The sequence below is a fragment of the Oncorhynchus mykiss genome, chromosome 13 (assembly GCF_057628025.1).
Source record: "Oncorhynchus mykiss isolate SJ-2025 chromosome 13, ASM5762802v1, whole genome shotgun sequence".
Lineage (NCBI taxonomy): Eukaryota > Metazoa > Chordata > Actinopteri > Salmoniformes > Salmonidae > Oncorhynchus > Oncorhynchus mykiss.
In genome coordinates, this window is record NC_143034.1 from 20940997 (window position 1) to 20959108 (window position 18112).

The following is an 18112-nucleotide window of genomic DNA, read 5'->3' on the forward strand; positions in this document are numbered from 1 at the left end:
CAGATTAGACGAAAACCAGAATATCCACAGAGGGCATTCCCAGGCTACAATATGTATCACTATATCTATGTTATATATTTCTATGTCTCAATATATCTATCTTATATATTTATATATCTACAGTATCTATCTACTGTATGTCTGTCTATGTGTCACTGATGTGTCTGTCTGTATCGAACACTGGTGCTTAGCTAGAGGGGTCCAGTCTTATACATGTAGCTCTCCTGTCATGCTATGGCACAATGTTCTTCAATATCAGAAAGTTCCCAGTTGCAACAGAATGCCAGTAAAATGGCAATTTCCCCTGGCAAATCCAGGATTGCGAAATAAAAACAATACTTTTTTGGTTTATCTATGTTTTGTGCACGCGTATTGGAAAAATATTGACAAAAAATAACAATTCAATATTAAAGTCAGGCAAGATCTCACATTACACACACCACTGTGCACATACACATCTAAATAAATAATACAAATCAAATAAAGGAGATGAGAGATTGCAATTTCTTTATACATCAACAATAATATTTGAATGTACAAATACTTTTTTTTGTAACTAAAGGGAATTCAAAAGACCTACAAAGTCATTTGTAAAGGCTTAAAATCTGGGGACATAAAAAAAGTAATTTATGAATATAGAATTTACTCATAAGTATCATAACATTAACAATGAATTATTGGAATTTTTTTGAAAGAATTTTTTGCTCAGGGTAAAGTTATATAGAGATTTAGCTAGTTGAGAAATATACAACAAGATCATCCCAGAGTTCTACAATTATGACTGAACGATATTTAGACAGCAGACTTTTGGTAGTTTGCACGATTAGTCACATGACATGCTCAGGGGTGCATGACAAGGATATGCAGTACAGGTTAATCTTAATAAAATGCATGATCTCATTTCATTCACACAGTTACACTAGGTCTTTACACCCCATAGACGCCAGCTTATTTACATAATATGACAAACGTCAATCTGTAAAATATTAGCCAATAAAACGCGCGCTATGATTTATTGTTAGGATATAAATCAATATATTTGCTCGTTTCAGTAGGTTGACCAATCACGTTGTTAGTACAGCCTATCAGGAAGTATCAAGAGCCCTCCTTATTGTATGTTGTCAACCCGCTGATCCTGCAAGCTAACTAGCTAGCACGCGAAGTAAATCGCTGGGTGAACTATAATTCGACTGAGTTTAACGTTACTCGTTGGCTGAAGAAAATTTCATTTTAATCGCTGACATTGGCTGTGGTTGTCCTGGAGTCGTCAAGAAAGGCGAGACATTAACGCGTTAGCCTGTTTTCTACAAAGTTGCTAACCAGATCCGTTGACAGCTAGCTAGCTACTGTAGCTTGGCAGCTAACTGTCTGTATTGAGTTACCACAGCAAAGCTACGTAGTACGTGGTCTCAACCCTGCACTTCCGAGCCGTCGCCGTCCTATCAAGCAATTTTAAGATTTTACTTGGTTAAAGACCTCTCATGTCAATGACACTCTTCACAAAGTGGTAAGGTTAAGATCTTGGCTATGTTGTGTTGGATGATGTTTATCTAGTAACTAGCTAGGTAAATTAGTAGTTAAGCCAATATCATCTAATTAAGCCAGACTGTAGCCCCTTAATAGGTGTAACTAACTAGCTGTCATGTTAGAGCTAGTGAGTTTTAAGAAACGTGACAGCTTGGTTACTTCTTTAAATAACAGGATGATTATCAAGGCTAATAGGTAGGCTACGGTGTAGAAAAGGCTAGTTAGCTACATCTTTTGACCATCCGCTACCAAGGCTTCTCACTGTCACCCCCAGCTGTTTGTTGTCACACACCAATCACATGATGGCTATTCTATCGTGTTTTCCCAGAAAGGACAGAAATTCCTCATCATTAGGTTAAATAAACTATTTCCAGTTTCAGTACAGAGTAGGAAGTGAAGTCACTTGTTCTACATTCCAGTGTTACCATGTCTGTTAACATCTGTTCTCTTGTCACTCAGGCACATCATCCTGTGATGACTCTAAACTTAGTGATACCCACATCTTTTTTTCAACTATACTGAACAAAAATATAAAACGCAACAGTCCTGTTTCATGAGATGAAATAAAAGATCCCAGACATTTTCCATATGCGCTAAAAGCTTATTTTTCTCAAATTTGGTACACAAATTTGTTTACATCCCTGTTAGTGACAATTTCTCCTTTGCCAAGATAATCCATCCTCCTGACAGATATCAAGAAGCTGATTAAATGGCATACAAAGCCACAGGTGCACCTTGTGCTGGGGACAATAAAAGGCCACTCTAAAATGTGCAGATTTGTGTCACAACACAATGCCACAGATGTCTCAAGTTGAGGGAGTGTGCAATTGGCATGCTGACTGCAGGAATGTCCACAACAGATGTTTCCAAATAATTTAATGTTCATTTCTCTACCATAAACCGCCTCAAGTCGTTTTAGAAAATTTGGCAGTACATCCAACCAACCTTACAACCGCAGGCCACGTGTAACTAAGCCAGCCCAGCATGTCTGTATTCCCAGTCATGTGAAATCCATAGATTAAGGCATAATTCATTTATTTCAATTTAAGGATTTCCTTCTGTGAACTGTAACTCAGTAACATTTTTGAAATTGTAGCATTTCGCATTTAATTTTGTTCAGCGCAGTGGAAGGAGGGAGAAGTGGTTTACTTTGAAACTGACTGTGACTAATATTGTTTTTCCCAATAGCATTCAATAGCACACTGCGACAGCTGCAATGGTCTGCATAATAATAGCAAAGTCGTCAAAAATGTTTAATCCCTGCCACTTTCAGATCCACTTTCTTGTGAATCAGCATGAAATGAGAGAAAGTCGGCCTCAAATCAGTCATTGTTTAGACGTACAACTAGCTTAACCTTTCTCTCTTTCAATGTTAATGTTTAAACTTCATCTTAGTGCTGGACAGACAAAAGGAGAGCGACACATATAGCACTTACTCCATGGCTAATCAAATTACACATGCATGCACTGTCGTAGAAAATCAATGTTTATCTCTCTTCCCCACCCCTCTCTCTCTCTCATCCCTCTCTTCCGTCAGGTCCCTATTGCTATGAGGATCTGCAGAGCCCTGCTGTAAGCCTGAGCCATGAACTCCGTGTCTCCCAGTGCAGTTCAGTATGTGGGGGGAGTAGGAGTGGTGTGTCAGGATGACACCCTCCAGAGAGAGGAGACCAAGAGGCCTCAGCAGCCACAGCTGGTGGACCCTGGCGGAGGAAGTGGCTTTGGGAAGCGGCAGGGTACTGATGTCGGTGGGGGTGGAACCAGAGATGCCACCACCGCTGGAGAGCCAGACGAGGTGGACAAACTCAAGACCAAGCTGATGTCGGCGTGGAATAATGTAAAATACGGTCAGTCAGTGGGTTCATTTGAACTTTTTTCCATAAGGCGGATAGTTCTATATAGCTGTTTAACTAGCGACAAACATAACTTCCAGTTTTTCTATACAGTCGGTTTAACAATGGCTTTTTATTTTCTTAAGAAATAGCAACAAGGGGGATTTTATAGTCTTTGTACTTTCTGTGTGAATAATCTTTGTTAGGTCTTTTTTTTTTTCTCAACAGAAGTCTCATACAAAGCTATGTGTAATAGCCCTCCCGAAGTCAACTTCCCCCTTCCTCACCCAGTCATCAAGACATAAAGAATCCCCTCTAAAAAGGTCCGTCCTGTTTCTTTTCCCTCTTTAGGCTGGTCAGTCAAGTCGAAGACCACATTCAACAAGAGCTCTCCGGTGACTGTAATGGGCCACTCCTATCTGCTCAATAGTGAAGGTAGCTAACCTCCAACAACCCCACTCCCAACTTCAAAATACTTCCTGGTAAAATAGATGACTCTCTCTGCTCCATACCCAGTGTGGAAAAACGGGTTGGAAATATGTATTTTAACCAGTTCTGCTCACTGGGTATCTCTCTACCCTTCCAGACGAGGTGGAGCGGTTCAGGCGGGCGTTCGTGTCTCGGCTGTGGCTGACCTACCGTAGGGAGTTCCCCCAGCTGGAGGGCTCCACCTTGACTACAGACTGTGGCTGGGGCTGCATGCTGCGGAGCGGACAGATGCTGCTGGCCCAAGGCCTACTGCTACATCTGCTGCCACGAGGTGAGACAACTCATAGAGTTAGAAAGAGGGCTCTAAATGGGTCGAGATACAAAGATGGGTCCTCTTCCTAACTCTGAGACAACTGCACCAAATCTGGTCCAATCCAATCCCAAATGGACCCCTATGCACATACAATTGTGGAGATCTGATAGGATTTGTTTGGTATAAGCAATATGATCAGTGAAACTTACACCTAGCAGGGTGGAGCTATTAACATATTGCATACACCTGTCAGATCCTCTCAGATCTCCACCAGTGCGTAGGGCGTAGGGGTCCATTTGGGATGGGGCCCCTGTCTCTCTCACTCTTGTTTCTCTTTCTGCCACATCTCTCTTCAACTGTTTCTCTCTCTCTCTTTCCTGGTCTGTCTCCCCTCTCTCTCCTCTGTCTCCTCCATCCACCTCTCCATCGATCACTACTAACTGTCTGTATTGTGTTGTCTAGACTGGTTGTGGCCAGACGCCCAGCAGTTCGCTGATGTAGACTTTGAGGCTTTGAGACCCCGCTCCCCGTCCCGTGCTGGTGGCGTACCCATCCCCTCCTTCGGCTACTCCTCCTCCTCGCGGACCCCCACCACGCCCCAGAAGAACTCCATGCCAGGGGGCACGGCTCTCAACCATACCCAGAAGAAGAAGCCCGATTCGGGCAGGGACAGGCAGGCTGAGCCCCTCCACCGGAGGGTTGTGGCCTGGTTTGGGGATGAGCCCCCGGCCCCGTTTGGGGTGCACCAGCTGGTAGAATTGGGGAAGAGCTCAGGGAAGAAGGCGGGGGACTGGTACGGCCCCTCAGTGGTGGCACACATACTACGGTGAGGAGCCCTCCATGGGGTGTGGTCAAGATAATGATGCTGTCAGAGCATCAGCCATAGAAGTAGAATCTATAGAACATACCTCATTCAAGTCAGTGATGGCATTAGCATGCATTTGATTTCTGTACTTAGATTTTTGATAGATGTCTGTAATGCCATAGTGCATCAGAATGATCTCCAGCAGACATGTTTACTGATGCACCTTTATTGTGTAGATGTTTTGGTTGCTATTATATTTTTTAAGAAGGCTCGGTGGTATGCCTGACTGCATGTTGACGTTTACCAGGGTTGGAGTCAATTACATTACAATTCCACTCAATTCAGGAAGTAAACTGAAATTCCAATTGTTTTCAATGTTGTTCAATGAGGAGCATTTGGAATTAGAATCAACATTTGGTTTACTTTCTGAATTGAAATGGAATTGAACCAAACCCTGATATTTACTTCATGCCCAGTAGCATCAGTATGTTGTGACATTAAACATGAGCCGTATGTTTGTTTTCCAGAAAAGCAGTTGCCAAGACTTCTGAGGTTCACAACCTGGCTGTATATGTAGCGCAGGATTGTACCGGTGAGTTTGACTTTACACTGTACCTTTCCTACTGGGTGGTTGGTTGGTGTTGTTGGTTGGTGTTGTCATTTGTCGAATTCTCCAGATATTGTATGTTTGGTCCACCTAGTGAAACTTAGGCCCATAGTAGCATTGTGTGTTTCTTTCAGTGTACAAAAAGGACGTGGTGCATCTGTGTGACCAGTCGTTGAACCAGAGTATATCAGATCCTGAGCCCAGTGGTCCAGGCTGGAAGTCTGTCATCATTCTGGTTCCAGTCCGACTAGGTGGAGACTCTCTCAACCCCTCCTACATCAAGTGTGTCAGGGTGTGTACACGCATGTACACACACACTTTCATAACCTAACCTTCGTCACAAAGCTTGTTATTTCTCCATGGTTGATGTCACTCTAACATGAATATGGATTTCTTTGTGTCTGAAGAACATTCTCAGGTTAGAATGCTGTATCGGGATCATCGGCGGCAAACCCAAGCATTCGCTGTTCTTTATCGGCTGCCAAGGTAAGAAATGCACTCTTCTTCCTGGTTCAGTTGCTTCTGATTGGACAGTGGGCTGTCATTTAACCTAACCTCGCCTTCTTCTTATTTCCTGTCCAATCAGACGAGCAGCTGCTGTATCTGGACCCTCACTACTGTCAGGCCGTGGTGGATGTCACTCAAGACAACTTCCCACTGGAGGTTGGCTGGACTTTATATCGCTCTGCTATGACCCAGATAAGCATGTTTTGACTGGATCAAAGTAGGTCATTTCAGATTCAGACGTGTACCTTGTCTGTAATGCTCTCCCTCTCTCGCTCCCCACCTCCCCAGTCGTTCCACTGTAGCTCGCCCAGGAAGATGCCCTTTAGTCGCATGGACCCCAGCTGTACTATAGGCTTCTACGCCAAGAACAAGAAGGACTTTGAGTCTCTGTGTTCTGCCGTCTGTGTGGTGAGCTCAGCCTCTTGTCCTCATTTCAAGTCTCTTCTTACTCATGTATACATTCCTCACTTATGCATCATTTATACATTAGTTATGCATCACATATAGATCATTTATAGATCTTTAATTTATAGATCTTTGACGCTGATATGATTTATAGATGCATGAGTTGAAGCAACGCAACTTAGATGGCTTATTCGTCACTTATAGATAGATAGACATGTTACACGTCAGTGATACATCACTTCTACATCAGTTACTGGATACATCACTTCTACATCAGTTACTGGATACATCACTTCTACATCAGTTACTGGATACATCACTTCTACATCAGTTACTGGATACAGCACTTATACATCAGTTACTGGATACAGCACCTATACATCAGTTACTGGATACAGCACTTATACATCAGTTACTGGATACATCACTTATACATCAGTTACTGGATACAGCACTTATACATCAGTTACTGGATACATCACTTATACATCAGTTACTGGATACAGCACTTATACATCAGTTACTGGATACAGCACTTATACATCAGTTACTGGATACAGCACTTATACATCAGTTACTGGATACAGCACTTATACATCAGTTACTGGATACAGCACTTATACATCAGTTACTGGATACAGCACTTATACATCAGTTACTGGATACTGCACTTATACATCAGTTACTGGATACTGCACTTATACATCAGTTACTGGATACAGCACCTATACATCAGTTACTGGATACAGCACCTATACATCTGTTACTGGATACAGCACTTATACATCAGTTACTGGATACAGCACCTATACATCAGTTACTGGATACAGCACCTATACATCTGTTACTGGATACAGCACTTATACATCAGTTACTGGATACAGCACCTATACATCAGTTACTGGATACAGCACCTATACATCTGTTACTGGATACAGCACCTATACATCTGTTACTGGATACAGCACCTATACATCAGTTACTGGATACAGCACTTATACATCAGTTACTGGATACAGCACTTATACATCAGTTACTGGATACAGCACTTATACATCAGTTACTGGATACAGCACTTATACATCTGTTACTGGATACATCACTTATACATCAGTTACTGGATACAGCACTTATACATCAGTTACTGGATACAGCACTTATACATCAGTTACTGGATACAGCACTTATACATCAGTTACTGGATACAGCACTTATACATCCGTTACTGGATACTGACTGCACTTATACATCAGTTACTGGATACATCACTTATACAGAACCATTCAAAAGTTGACACCTACTCATGTCATGTTTTTTTCTTTATTTTGACTATTTTCTACGTTGTAGGACAGTAGTGAAGACATCAAAACTATGAAATAACACGTATGGAATCATTTAGCAACCAAAAAAGTGTTAAACAAATCAAAATATATTTCAGATTGTTCAAAGTAGCCACTCTTTGCCTTGATGACAGCTTTGCACACTCTTGGCATTCTCTCAACCAGCTTCATGAGGTAGTCACCTGGAATGCATTTCAATTAACAGGTGTGCCTCTTTCCTCAATGCGTTTGAGCCAATCAGTTGTGTTGTGGCAAGGTAGGAGTGATATACAGAAGATAGCCCTATTTGGTAAAAGACCAAGTCCATATTATGTCAAGAACAGCTCAAAGAAGCAAAGACAAATGACAGTCCATCTACTTTAAGACATGATGGTCAGTCAATCTGGAAAATGTCAAGATCATTGACAGTTTCTTAAAGTTCAGTCGCAAAAACCATCCAGCGCTGTGATGAAACTGGTTCTCATGAGGACCGCCACAGGAAAGGAAGACCCAGAGTTACCTCTGCTGCAGAGGACAAGTTCATTAGAGTTACCAGCCTCAGATTGCAGCCCAAATAAATGCTTCACAGTGTTCAAGTAACAGACACATCTCAATATCAACTGTTCAGAGGAGACTGTGAAAATCAGGCCTTCATGGTCGAATTGCTGCAAAGAAACCACTACTAAAGGACACCAATAAGAAGATGAGACTTGCTTGGGCAATGTAGAAAATAGCAAAATGGGCCTCCCGGGTGGTTAAGGGCGCTGTACTGCAGCGCCAGCTGTGCCATCAGAGTCCCTGGGTTCGCGCCCAGGCTCTGTCGTAACCGGCCGCGACCGGGAGGTCCGTGGGGCGACGCACAATTGGCTTAGCGTCACCTGGGTTAGGGAGGGCTTGGTCGGTAGGGGTGTCCTTGTCTCATCGCGCACCAGCGACTCCTGTGGCGGGCTGGGCGCAGTGTGCGCTAACCAGGGTGGCCAGGTGCACGGTGTTTCCTCCGGCGCATTGGTGCGGCTGGCTTCCGGGTTGGATGCGTGCTGTGTTAAGAAGCAGTGCGGCTTGGTTGGTTTGTGTATTGGAGGACGCATGACTTTCAACCTTCGTCTCTCCCGAGCCCGTACGGGAGTTGTAGCGATGAGACAAGATAGTAGCTACTACAACAATTGGATACCATGAAATTGGGGAGAAAATGGGTAATAAAATTTTTTTTTAAAAGAAAATAGCAAAAATAATGAAAAAATCATGGAATGAGTAGGTGTGTCCAAACTTTTGACTGACTACACCAACTGTATACATCAGTTGCTCTAACTGTTACTGTATACATCACTTACATAAGTGATGGGTTCGCGCCCATCTTATTCTGGGTGACTTTAATAAGTGACCAATTCAACACTTTCATATTCCCCCACCCCAGGCCCTATCGTCGCCCGAAGAGAAGTACCCCATCTTTACCTTCGTGGAGGGCCAGGCCCAGGACTATGGACTGGTGGGCCACAGCTCCTCCTATCCTCACTATGACACCTCCCCCACCCCTGGCCCCGCCCACATGCTGCCCCAAGGCAAGCTCAGCAGGAGCAACAACATAGGCAGCTCTGACGACTTTGTCTTCTTGTGAGTACTGGTTTGTGTTCCTGAGGAACGAAATGTAAGCAAACGGGAAAAGACTGACTTAGAATTTTGGGATGGATTCCATTTCCCTGTTTTTATAGAGCTCAAAGTAGATGTATGCTTTCTGCTATATCACAAACTCTGGCATTTGTGTCCATCATATTCGAGGCGAGGCTTCAACTGAATCTCACTGTCGGCCTGTCTTTGTCTGGGCAGAAACAGGTCTTAGAAACTAACGCTAGGCATTACTAAATTGGATTGTTGCCCCATCCCAAATGGACCCTAAGCCCTATACACTTATGGAGATCTGAGAGGATCTGACAGGTGTTAGTAATATTAACTAGGCTAGGTGTAAACTTCACCATATTGCTTATTTATACCAATCAATTCCGCTCAGATCTCCAAGGCTGTAGGGATTTGGGATGGGGCCTTTGACTTCATTTTGGGAACAATAACAACTGGAAACACTGAGCCTGTTTGATACATGCTACATGACAGGGGTCACTAGTAGTGGAAGACAAGGTACTCAGCCCTCTTCTCTCTGACTTGTATTATAATACTGCTGTACAATTTTTACATTTCTGTTTTGTAAGATTTATTAAGTGTGTGTGTGAAATTATTTGTGTGAACTGAAGCTGTTGGTGTGTTGATTTGCTGTTACGTTCACATTCCTCTACTGTACTCTTATATTCCCTATGCCATCTTAATTCCGTGTCATGGCTATAGTACTATATTCATACTACATGGCTATATGAATTTCATTGCAGCATTCCAACCCTCTCTTTAGTTGTGATGTCCTTTGACACACCATTCAGGCAACAGTAAATGACCTGGACGGGGCTCCCTACCTAACCTCGCTCACTGTTTTCCAGACCTGGGTTCAAATAGTATTTACTTTTTTTTTATTCCAAAAGGCACTTACTTTTGGGACTATTCTTTTTGCCCTAGCAAGCTCAGAAAACACCAAGCAAGCTCAGAAAACCAATACTAATTGAACCCCAGGTCTGCTACACTCTCATACTATTTCATCAGCTCTCTCTTGTCAATTAGTCTACCAGTATCAACTTGCAACACACTAACAGGAATCCACTGTTACAACAATAGCCCCTTTTGTGTAATGTGTTTCACTAGCGCCTATCTAGATGATGGGAAATGATCCATTTACAAAGAAGCTATGTCCAAAATGACACCCTATTCCCTACATCGTGCACTACATAGAGAATAGGATGCCTTTTTGGATGAGGACAGTTTTTGGTTGTAGTGAGACTTGTTGAATGAGTGATTCTGAACTCCATTCCTTTTAGGGTCCTCCATAATGTTTTTAACAAGGTGGTGCTGCTGAGTACTGGCAGGGGGATGCCTCACTTTGGACTCAGATGTTTTTGCATTTTTGAACACGTGTAACTTCGATTTATTATGGTAGAGTTAAAAGCCTTGAACTTTGGAGACCTGCATATTAATATCTAAGCCAGGGCTGTTCAATTCTGGTCCTGGAGGGCCAAAACAATTGTTTTCTTTGTTTCTACCTGGTAGTTAATTGCACTCACCTGGTGTCTCAGCCAGGTCTCTCCTTATTAGAAGGAGAGGATGAAAACCAGGACCGACATTGAACAGCCCTGATCTAAGCATTAAACCCCCCCAAGCTCCCTCAACCCCAAAATGAAATAGTCTGGGAAGTGGTTAAAACACTGTTGATTGGATGCTTGATCTCACATTTTAATTAGGCTTCTGACCTGTGTGCAACAGGTATCCTCTAAGGGGCAAATCTTGACTTTCACTTAACCTGAATGTTCACTGATCATTCATTGAAGTCAATGGGAGAATAAGTGAGAATGTGAGGTTAGCGAGTTAGGATTCACCCCAGTAATCTGTGTATTTCATTCTTGTCCATGTGTATATTATCTCATAAAGGTGACATTTATTTTCTAAATAAAGTGAAGAATTGGCATATGTAGAAGTCTTAAATGTGCTAATGACCACCCTAATAAGGGACTGCATTCATGTGGACAACATGACTTTGTAAACTGTTGTATAGAATGTTATTAAAGTTAACTTTTTTTGTATTTATTGTCTGAATATAAGATGAATTGAACTCTTGGCCTACATGTGTATGTTGTTTTTGTGCCAGCCAGGATTCTGGCAAGTAACAACCTCCTTATCCAAGTATCTATTGTCCCACAGTCACAATCTTTATCCTGTATAAAAACCACTATCTCCTACAGTGCCTTGAGAAAGTATTCACACCCCTTGATTTTTTCCATATTTTGTTGTAACAAATTGCGATTCAAATTAATTAACTTTTTGTGGAGGGAAAAATTCACTTAAAAAAAAAAAAATTATATATATATTAGGGGAGAACAAGTATTTGATACACTGCCGATTTTGCAGGTTTTCCTACTTACAAAGCATGTAGAGGTCTGTAATTTATCATAGGTACACTTCAACTGTGAGAGACAGAATCTAAAACAAAAATCCAGAAAATCAGATTGTATGATTTTTAAGTAATTAATTTGCATTTTATTGCATGACATAAGTATTTGATCACCTACCAACCAGTAAGAATTCTGGCTCTCATAGACCTGTTAGTTTTTCTTTAAGAAGCCCTCCTGTTCTCCACTCGTTACCTGTATTAACTGCACCTGTTTGAACTTGTTACCTGTATAAAAGACACCTGTCCACACACGCAATCAAACAGACTCCAACCTCTCCACAATGGCCAAGACCAGAGAGCTGTGTAAGGACATCAGGGTTAAAATTGTAGACCTGCACAAGGCTGGGATGGGCTACAGGACAATAGGCAAGCAGCTTGGTGAGAAGGCAACAACTGTTGGCGCAATTATTAGAAAATGGAAGAAGTTCAAGATATACGGTCAATCACCCTCGGTCTGGGGCTCCATGCAAGATCTCACCTCGTGGGGCATCAATGATCATGAGGAAGGTGAGGGATCAGCCCAGAACTACACGGCAGGACCTGATCAATGACCTGAAGAGAGCTGGGACCACAGTCTCAAAGAAAACCATTAGTAACACACTACGCCGTCATGGATTAAAATCCTGCAGCGCACGCAAGGTCCCCCTGCTCAAGCCAGCGTATGTCCAGGCCTGCCAGAAGTTTGCCAATGACCATCTGGATGATCCAGAGGAGGAGTGGGAGAAGGTCATGTGGTCTGATGAGACAAAAATTCGCTGTGTTTGGAGGAAGAAGAAGGATGAGTACAACCCCCAAGAACACCATCCCAACCGTGAAGCATGGAGGTGGAAACATCATTCTTTGGGGATGCTTTTCTGCAAAGGGGACAGGACGACTGCACCGTATTGAGGGGAGGATGGATGGGGCCATGTATTGCGAGATCTTGGCCAATAACCTCCTTCCCTCAGTAAGAGCATTGAAGATGGGTCGTAGCTGGGTCTTCCAGCATGACAACGACCCAAAACACACAGCCAGGGCAACTAAGGAGTGGCTCCGTAAGAAGCATCTCAAGGTCTTGGAGTGGCCTAGCCAGTCTCCAGAGCTGAACCCAATAGAAAATCTTTGGAGGGAGCTGAAAGTCCGTATTGCCCAGCGACAGCCCCGAAACCTGAAAGATCTGGAGAAGGTCTGTATGGAGGAGTGGGCCAAAATCCCTGCTGCAGTGTGTGCAAACCTGGTCAAGAACTACAGGAAACATATGATCTCTGTAATTGCAAACAAAGGTTTCTGTACCAAATATTAAGTTCTGCTTTTCTGATGTATCAAATACTTATGTCATGCAATAAAATGCAAATTCATTATTTAAAAATCATACAATGTGATTTTCTGGATTTTTGTTTTAGATTCCGTCTCTCACAGTTGAAGTGTACTTATGATAAATTACAGACCTCTACATGCTTTGTAAGTAGGAAACACTGCCGATTTGGCAGGTTATCAAATACTTATTCTCCCCATTGTATATATACACACCAGTGCATTCTAAAAGTATTCATTCCACTTGACTTTTTCAGAATTTTGTCACATTACAGCCTTATCCTAAAATGGATTACATTGTTTTTCCCCTTATCTATCTGCACACAATGCCTCAATGACAAAGCAAAAACAGGTTTAGAAATGTATTAAAAATAAACTGAAATATCACATTTGCATATGTATTCAGTCCCTTTACTCAGTACTTTGTTGAAGCAGCAATTACAGCCTCAAGTCTTCTTGGGTATGACACTACAAGCTTGGAACACCTGTATTTGGGGAGTTTCTCCCATTCTTCTCTGCAGATCCTCTCAAGCTCTGTCAGGTTGGATGGGGAGCTTCGATGCACAGCTATTATCAGGTCTCTCCAGAGATGTTCGATCTGGTTCAAGTCTGGGCTCTGGCTGGGCCACTCAAGGACATTCAGAGACTTGCCCTGAAGCCACTCCTGCGTAGTCTTGGCTGTGTGCTTAGGGTCGTTATCCTGTTCCTTCGCCCCAGTCTGAGGTCCTGAGTGCTCTGGACCAGGTTTTTTATCAAGGATCTCTCTGTGATGTGTTGTGTTGGATTTGCCCCAAACATGCTTTGTATTCGGGACATAAAGTTAATTTCTTTGCCACATTTTTTGCTGTTTTACTTTAGTGCCTTATTGCAAACAGGATGCATGTTTTAGACAATGTTTTTATTCTGTACAAGCTTCCTTCTTTCCACTCTGTCATTTAGGTTACATTTGTGGAGTAACTACAATGTTGTTGATCCATCCTCTGTGTTCTCCTATCACAGCCATTAAACTGTTTTAAAGTCACCATTGGCGTCATGAGCAGTTTCCTGAGCGGTTTCCTTCCTTTCCGGCAACTGAGTTAGGAAGGACGCCTGTATATTTGTAGTGTATTGATACACCATCCAAAGTGTAATTTATAACATCACCATGCTCAAAGGGTTGTTCAATGTCTGCTTTTTTATCATTGTTTTACCCATCTACCAATAGGTGCCCTTCTTTGCATTGGAAAACCTCCCTGGTCTTTGTATTTATAAAGGATCCCGTCAGCAGCTACTCTTCCTGGGGTCCAGCAACGTTAAGGCAGTTATATACTATTTAAAATATTACATGACATTCCATAACCCTTTACACAATACATTGTGTTTGTGGTTGAATCTGTGTTGTGAAGGCACTGTATGCCCCTACATGGATGGTGGTATTTGGTTTAGATAGAACATCTGTAACATGGCTTCAAATCAAATAGTATCCTTGGAACTGATGTTGATCTAAATTCGGTCTGGAAATAAGAGTCACTGCTCAGTCTGTGCGAACGATTCATCTTTGCATTGTTTTTTTTATCGAAATATCGATCATGAAATAACATATGACTTGGAAATCTAGACAAGACAAATAACTAATATACAATGTACAGTGTGTATCCTAGCCTACGGTCAGTTTGTAACAATACACAATAGGCTACCTTGGCTCTGTTGCTGCACAGGGACGCATGCGCAATTCTCGGCGGCCGTGACTCTACAGTCGGTCCTCACTGCAACCGTGAGGGAGGGGGCGCTCGAGCCACGTCGTTGAATCAAATAACCGCTTCAAGCGCAGCTCCACTGTTTACGAAAGAGCAAGGGTGAGAACATTAATTACGATAGTCGCGACGTGTCTAATAGAACCAAATTCAGGACAACGGGACACCGGCGAGCCTTGAATTTATCCCGGGTAAGTCCGACTGTGGCACAATCACAGACAGTCCGCCATTCCCCCTTCATCGAGACTCCCATTTAATGCTCTATAGGCAAGGGATAATATAATGTTCATGTCTCCCCCTTTTTAAGTTGAGTCGATAGACCGACGTGTATAAACAGCGGTGTAATTGCTATGCAACGAGAGGCTGTGCGCAACGAGTGCTTTGATGCAGCGCAGGGTGTGAGTGCATCAAACTGCCAGACAGAAAGGATGGATAACTAGTGAAATCATATTTTTCTATGAAGCAATCGCGACTTCGTAGCGATACACTGATAATCGATAGGTTATTGGCTTTATATATTTCTTCAATAACCTCCGGCATGTCATCATTCCAAACATTCATTTTATTATGGCCATACCATTTAGCTATCATGGGTGGGTCCTATTAAAACGCTTATTACATAGTAATTTATTTATAGACATGACAAACTACACACATTTTAAAAGATTAGGCCCAATGAGATTTCAGTACTAATTAATGATCAGTCTTAATGCACATTTATCCTCTGTCTTGCTCTCCAGTGGTCCCTACTATCATCCAATAGCAGGAGGGTCTTCCCCCTCCAATCATCCCATTCATTCAGGATGTCCACTCCAGACCCTCCCATTGGGGGTACCCCTCGACAGGGTCCTTCCCCAGGTCCGGGGCCCTCTCCTGGGGCAATGCTTGGCCCCAGCCCTGGTCCTTCTCCAGGGGGGTCCTCTCACAGCATGATGGGGCCCAGCCCAGGGCCTCCATCCTCAGGTCACCCCTTGCCTCAGCCTGGACCCTCTGGATACTCCCAGGAGAACATGCACACTCTGCACAAAGTAAGGACACCTTGTGGATTATTGAGTGCTACTGTACCTAACCAGCTGTACCCTTCAGAACCAAAGGCACATTTCCACATTGTGTGGACAATTACGTTTTTTTTCTTCTGTTGTGTTCTATTCTATTCCATGCTACTTTGTCTGCCATCTACAGTGTCGGTCAAAAGTTTGGACAGACCTACACATTCAAGGGTTTTTCTTAATTTTTAATATTTTCTACATTGTAGAATAATAGTGAAGACATCAAAACTATGAAATAGCACATATGGAATCATGTTGTAACTAAAACAGTATTAAACAAATAAAAATATATTTTATATTTGAGATTATTCAAAGTAGCCACCCTGTGCCTTGATGGCAGCTTTGCACACTCTTGGCATTCTCTCAACCAGCTTCATGAGGTAGTCACCTGGAATGCATTTCAATTAACAGGTGTGCCTTTTTAAAAGTTAATTTGTGGCATTTCTTTCCTCAATGTGTCTGAGCCAATTAGTTGTGTTGTGACAAGGTATGGGTGGTATACAGAAGATAGTCCTATTTGGTGAAAGATCAAGTCCATATTATGGCAAGAACAGCTCAAATCAGCAAAGAGAAACAACAGTACATCATTACTAAGACACTTTGACAGTTTCTTCAAGTGCAGTCGCAAAAACGATCAAGTGCTATGATGAAACTGGCTCTCATGAGGAATGCCACAGGAAAGGAAGAACCAGAGTTACCTCTGCTGCAGAGGATACATTCATTAGAGTTGCCAGCCTCAGAAATTTCAGCCCAAATAAATGCTTCACAGAGTTCAAGTAACAAACATATCTCAACATCAACTGTTCAGAAGAGACTGAGTAAATCAGGCCTTCATGGTTGAATTTCTGCAAAGATATGTAGTAACCAAAAAAGTATTTAAACAAATCAAATTAGATTTTATATTTGAGATTCTTTAAAGTAGCCACCCTTTGCCTTGATGACAGTTTTAAACACTCTTGTCATTGTCTCAACCAGCTTCACCTGGAATGATTTTCCAACAGTCTTGAAGGAGTTCCCACATATGCTGAGCAATTGTAGAATGCTTTTCCTTCACTCTGCAGTCAAACTCATTCCAAACCATCTCAATTGGGTTGAGGTTTGGTGATTGTGGAGGCCAGGTCATCTGATGCGGCACTCTCCTTCTTGGTCAAATAGGCCTTACACAGCCTGTAGGTGTGTTTGGGTCATTGTCCTGTTGAAAAACAAATGATAATCCCAATCCCCAAGCGCAAACTAGATGGGATGGCGTATCGCTGCAGAATGCTGTGGTAGCCATGCTAGTTAAGTGTGCCTTGAATTCTAAATACAGTGTCACCAGCAAAGCACCATCACACCACCTTCTCCATGCTTCACGGTGGGAACCACACATGCGGAGATCATCCATTCACCTACTCTGCGTCTCACAAAGACACTGCGGTTGGGACCAAAAATATCACATTTGGACTCATCAGACCAATGGACAGATTTCCACCAGTTTAATGTCCATTGCTCTTGTTTCTTGGCCCAACCAAGTATTTTCTTCTTATTGGTGTCCTTTAGTAGTGGTTTCTTTGCAGCAATTCGACCATGAAGGCCTGATTCACACAGTCTCCTCTGAACAGTTGATGTTGAGATGTCTGTTATTTGAACTCTGTTAAGCATTTATTTGGGCTGCAATTTCTGAAGCTGGTAACGCTAATGAACTTATCCTCTTGCGACAGCACTTGAAGAAACTTTCAAAGTTCTTAATTTTCTGCATATACTGACCTTCATGTCTTAAAGTAATGATGGACTGTCGTTTCTGTTTGCTTATTTGAGCTGTTCTTGCTATAATATGGCCTTGGTATTTTACCAAATAGGGCTATCTCCTGTATACCACCCCTACCTTGTCACAACACAACTGATTGGCTCAAATGCATTTAGAAGGAAAGAAATTCCACAAAATAACTTTTAACAAGGCACACCTGTTAATTGAAATGCATTCCAGGTGACTACCTCATGGAACTGGTTGAGAGAATACCAAGAGTGTGCAAAGCTGTCATCAAGGCAAAGGGTGGCTACTTTGAAGAATCTCTTTGTTTAACACTTTGGTTACTACATGATTCCTTCCATATGTGTTATTTCATGGTTTTGATGTCTCCACTATTATTCTACAATGGAGAACATAGTAAAAATGAAAAAAAAACCTTGAATGAGTAGGTGTGTCCAAACGTTTGACTTGAACTGGAACTCCTCCCTATAAATACAGTGCATACACTTTTTTGAAACAATTCCT

At 42.3% G+C, this 18112-nt stretch overlaps 2 protein-coding genes across 2 annotated transcripts in view; both read left to right on the top strand.

The window, feature by feature from the left end:
• Positions 1–912: 912 nt before the first annotated feature.
• LOC110485631 (cysteine protease atg4da) lies at positions 913–11415 on the top strand. The gene is made up of 11 exons (XM_036940236.2): positions 913–1507; positions 3065–3374; positions 3711–3794; positions 3946–4119; positions 4564–4927; positions 5434–5498; positions 5648–5805; positions 5921–5999; positions 6100–6176; positions 6309–6428; positions 9159–11415. Exons 2-11 carry the CDS (start codon positions 3113–3115, stop codon positions 9357–9359), a joined length of 1584 nt encoding a protein of 527 aa, XP_036796131.2. The 5' UTR covers positions 913–1507; positions 3065–3112; the 3' UTR covers positions 9360–11415.
• A 3354-nt stretch (positions 11416–14769) lies between these two features.
• LOC110487273 (SWI/SNF-related matrix-associated actin-dependent regulator of chromatin subfamily A member 4) overlaps positions 14770–18112 on the top strand; it is a 35954-nt gene continuing 32611 nt past the window's right edge. Inside the window, exons 1-2 of the mRNA XM_090195643.1 lie at positions 14770–15000; positions 15550–15837. Coding sequence (XP_090051769.1) covers positions 15613–15837 — 225 coding nt within the window. The 5' untranslated portion in view covers positions 14770–15000; positions 15550–15612. The remainder of the gene's footprint in view (positions 15001–15549; positions 15838–18112) is intronic.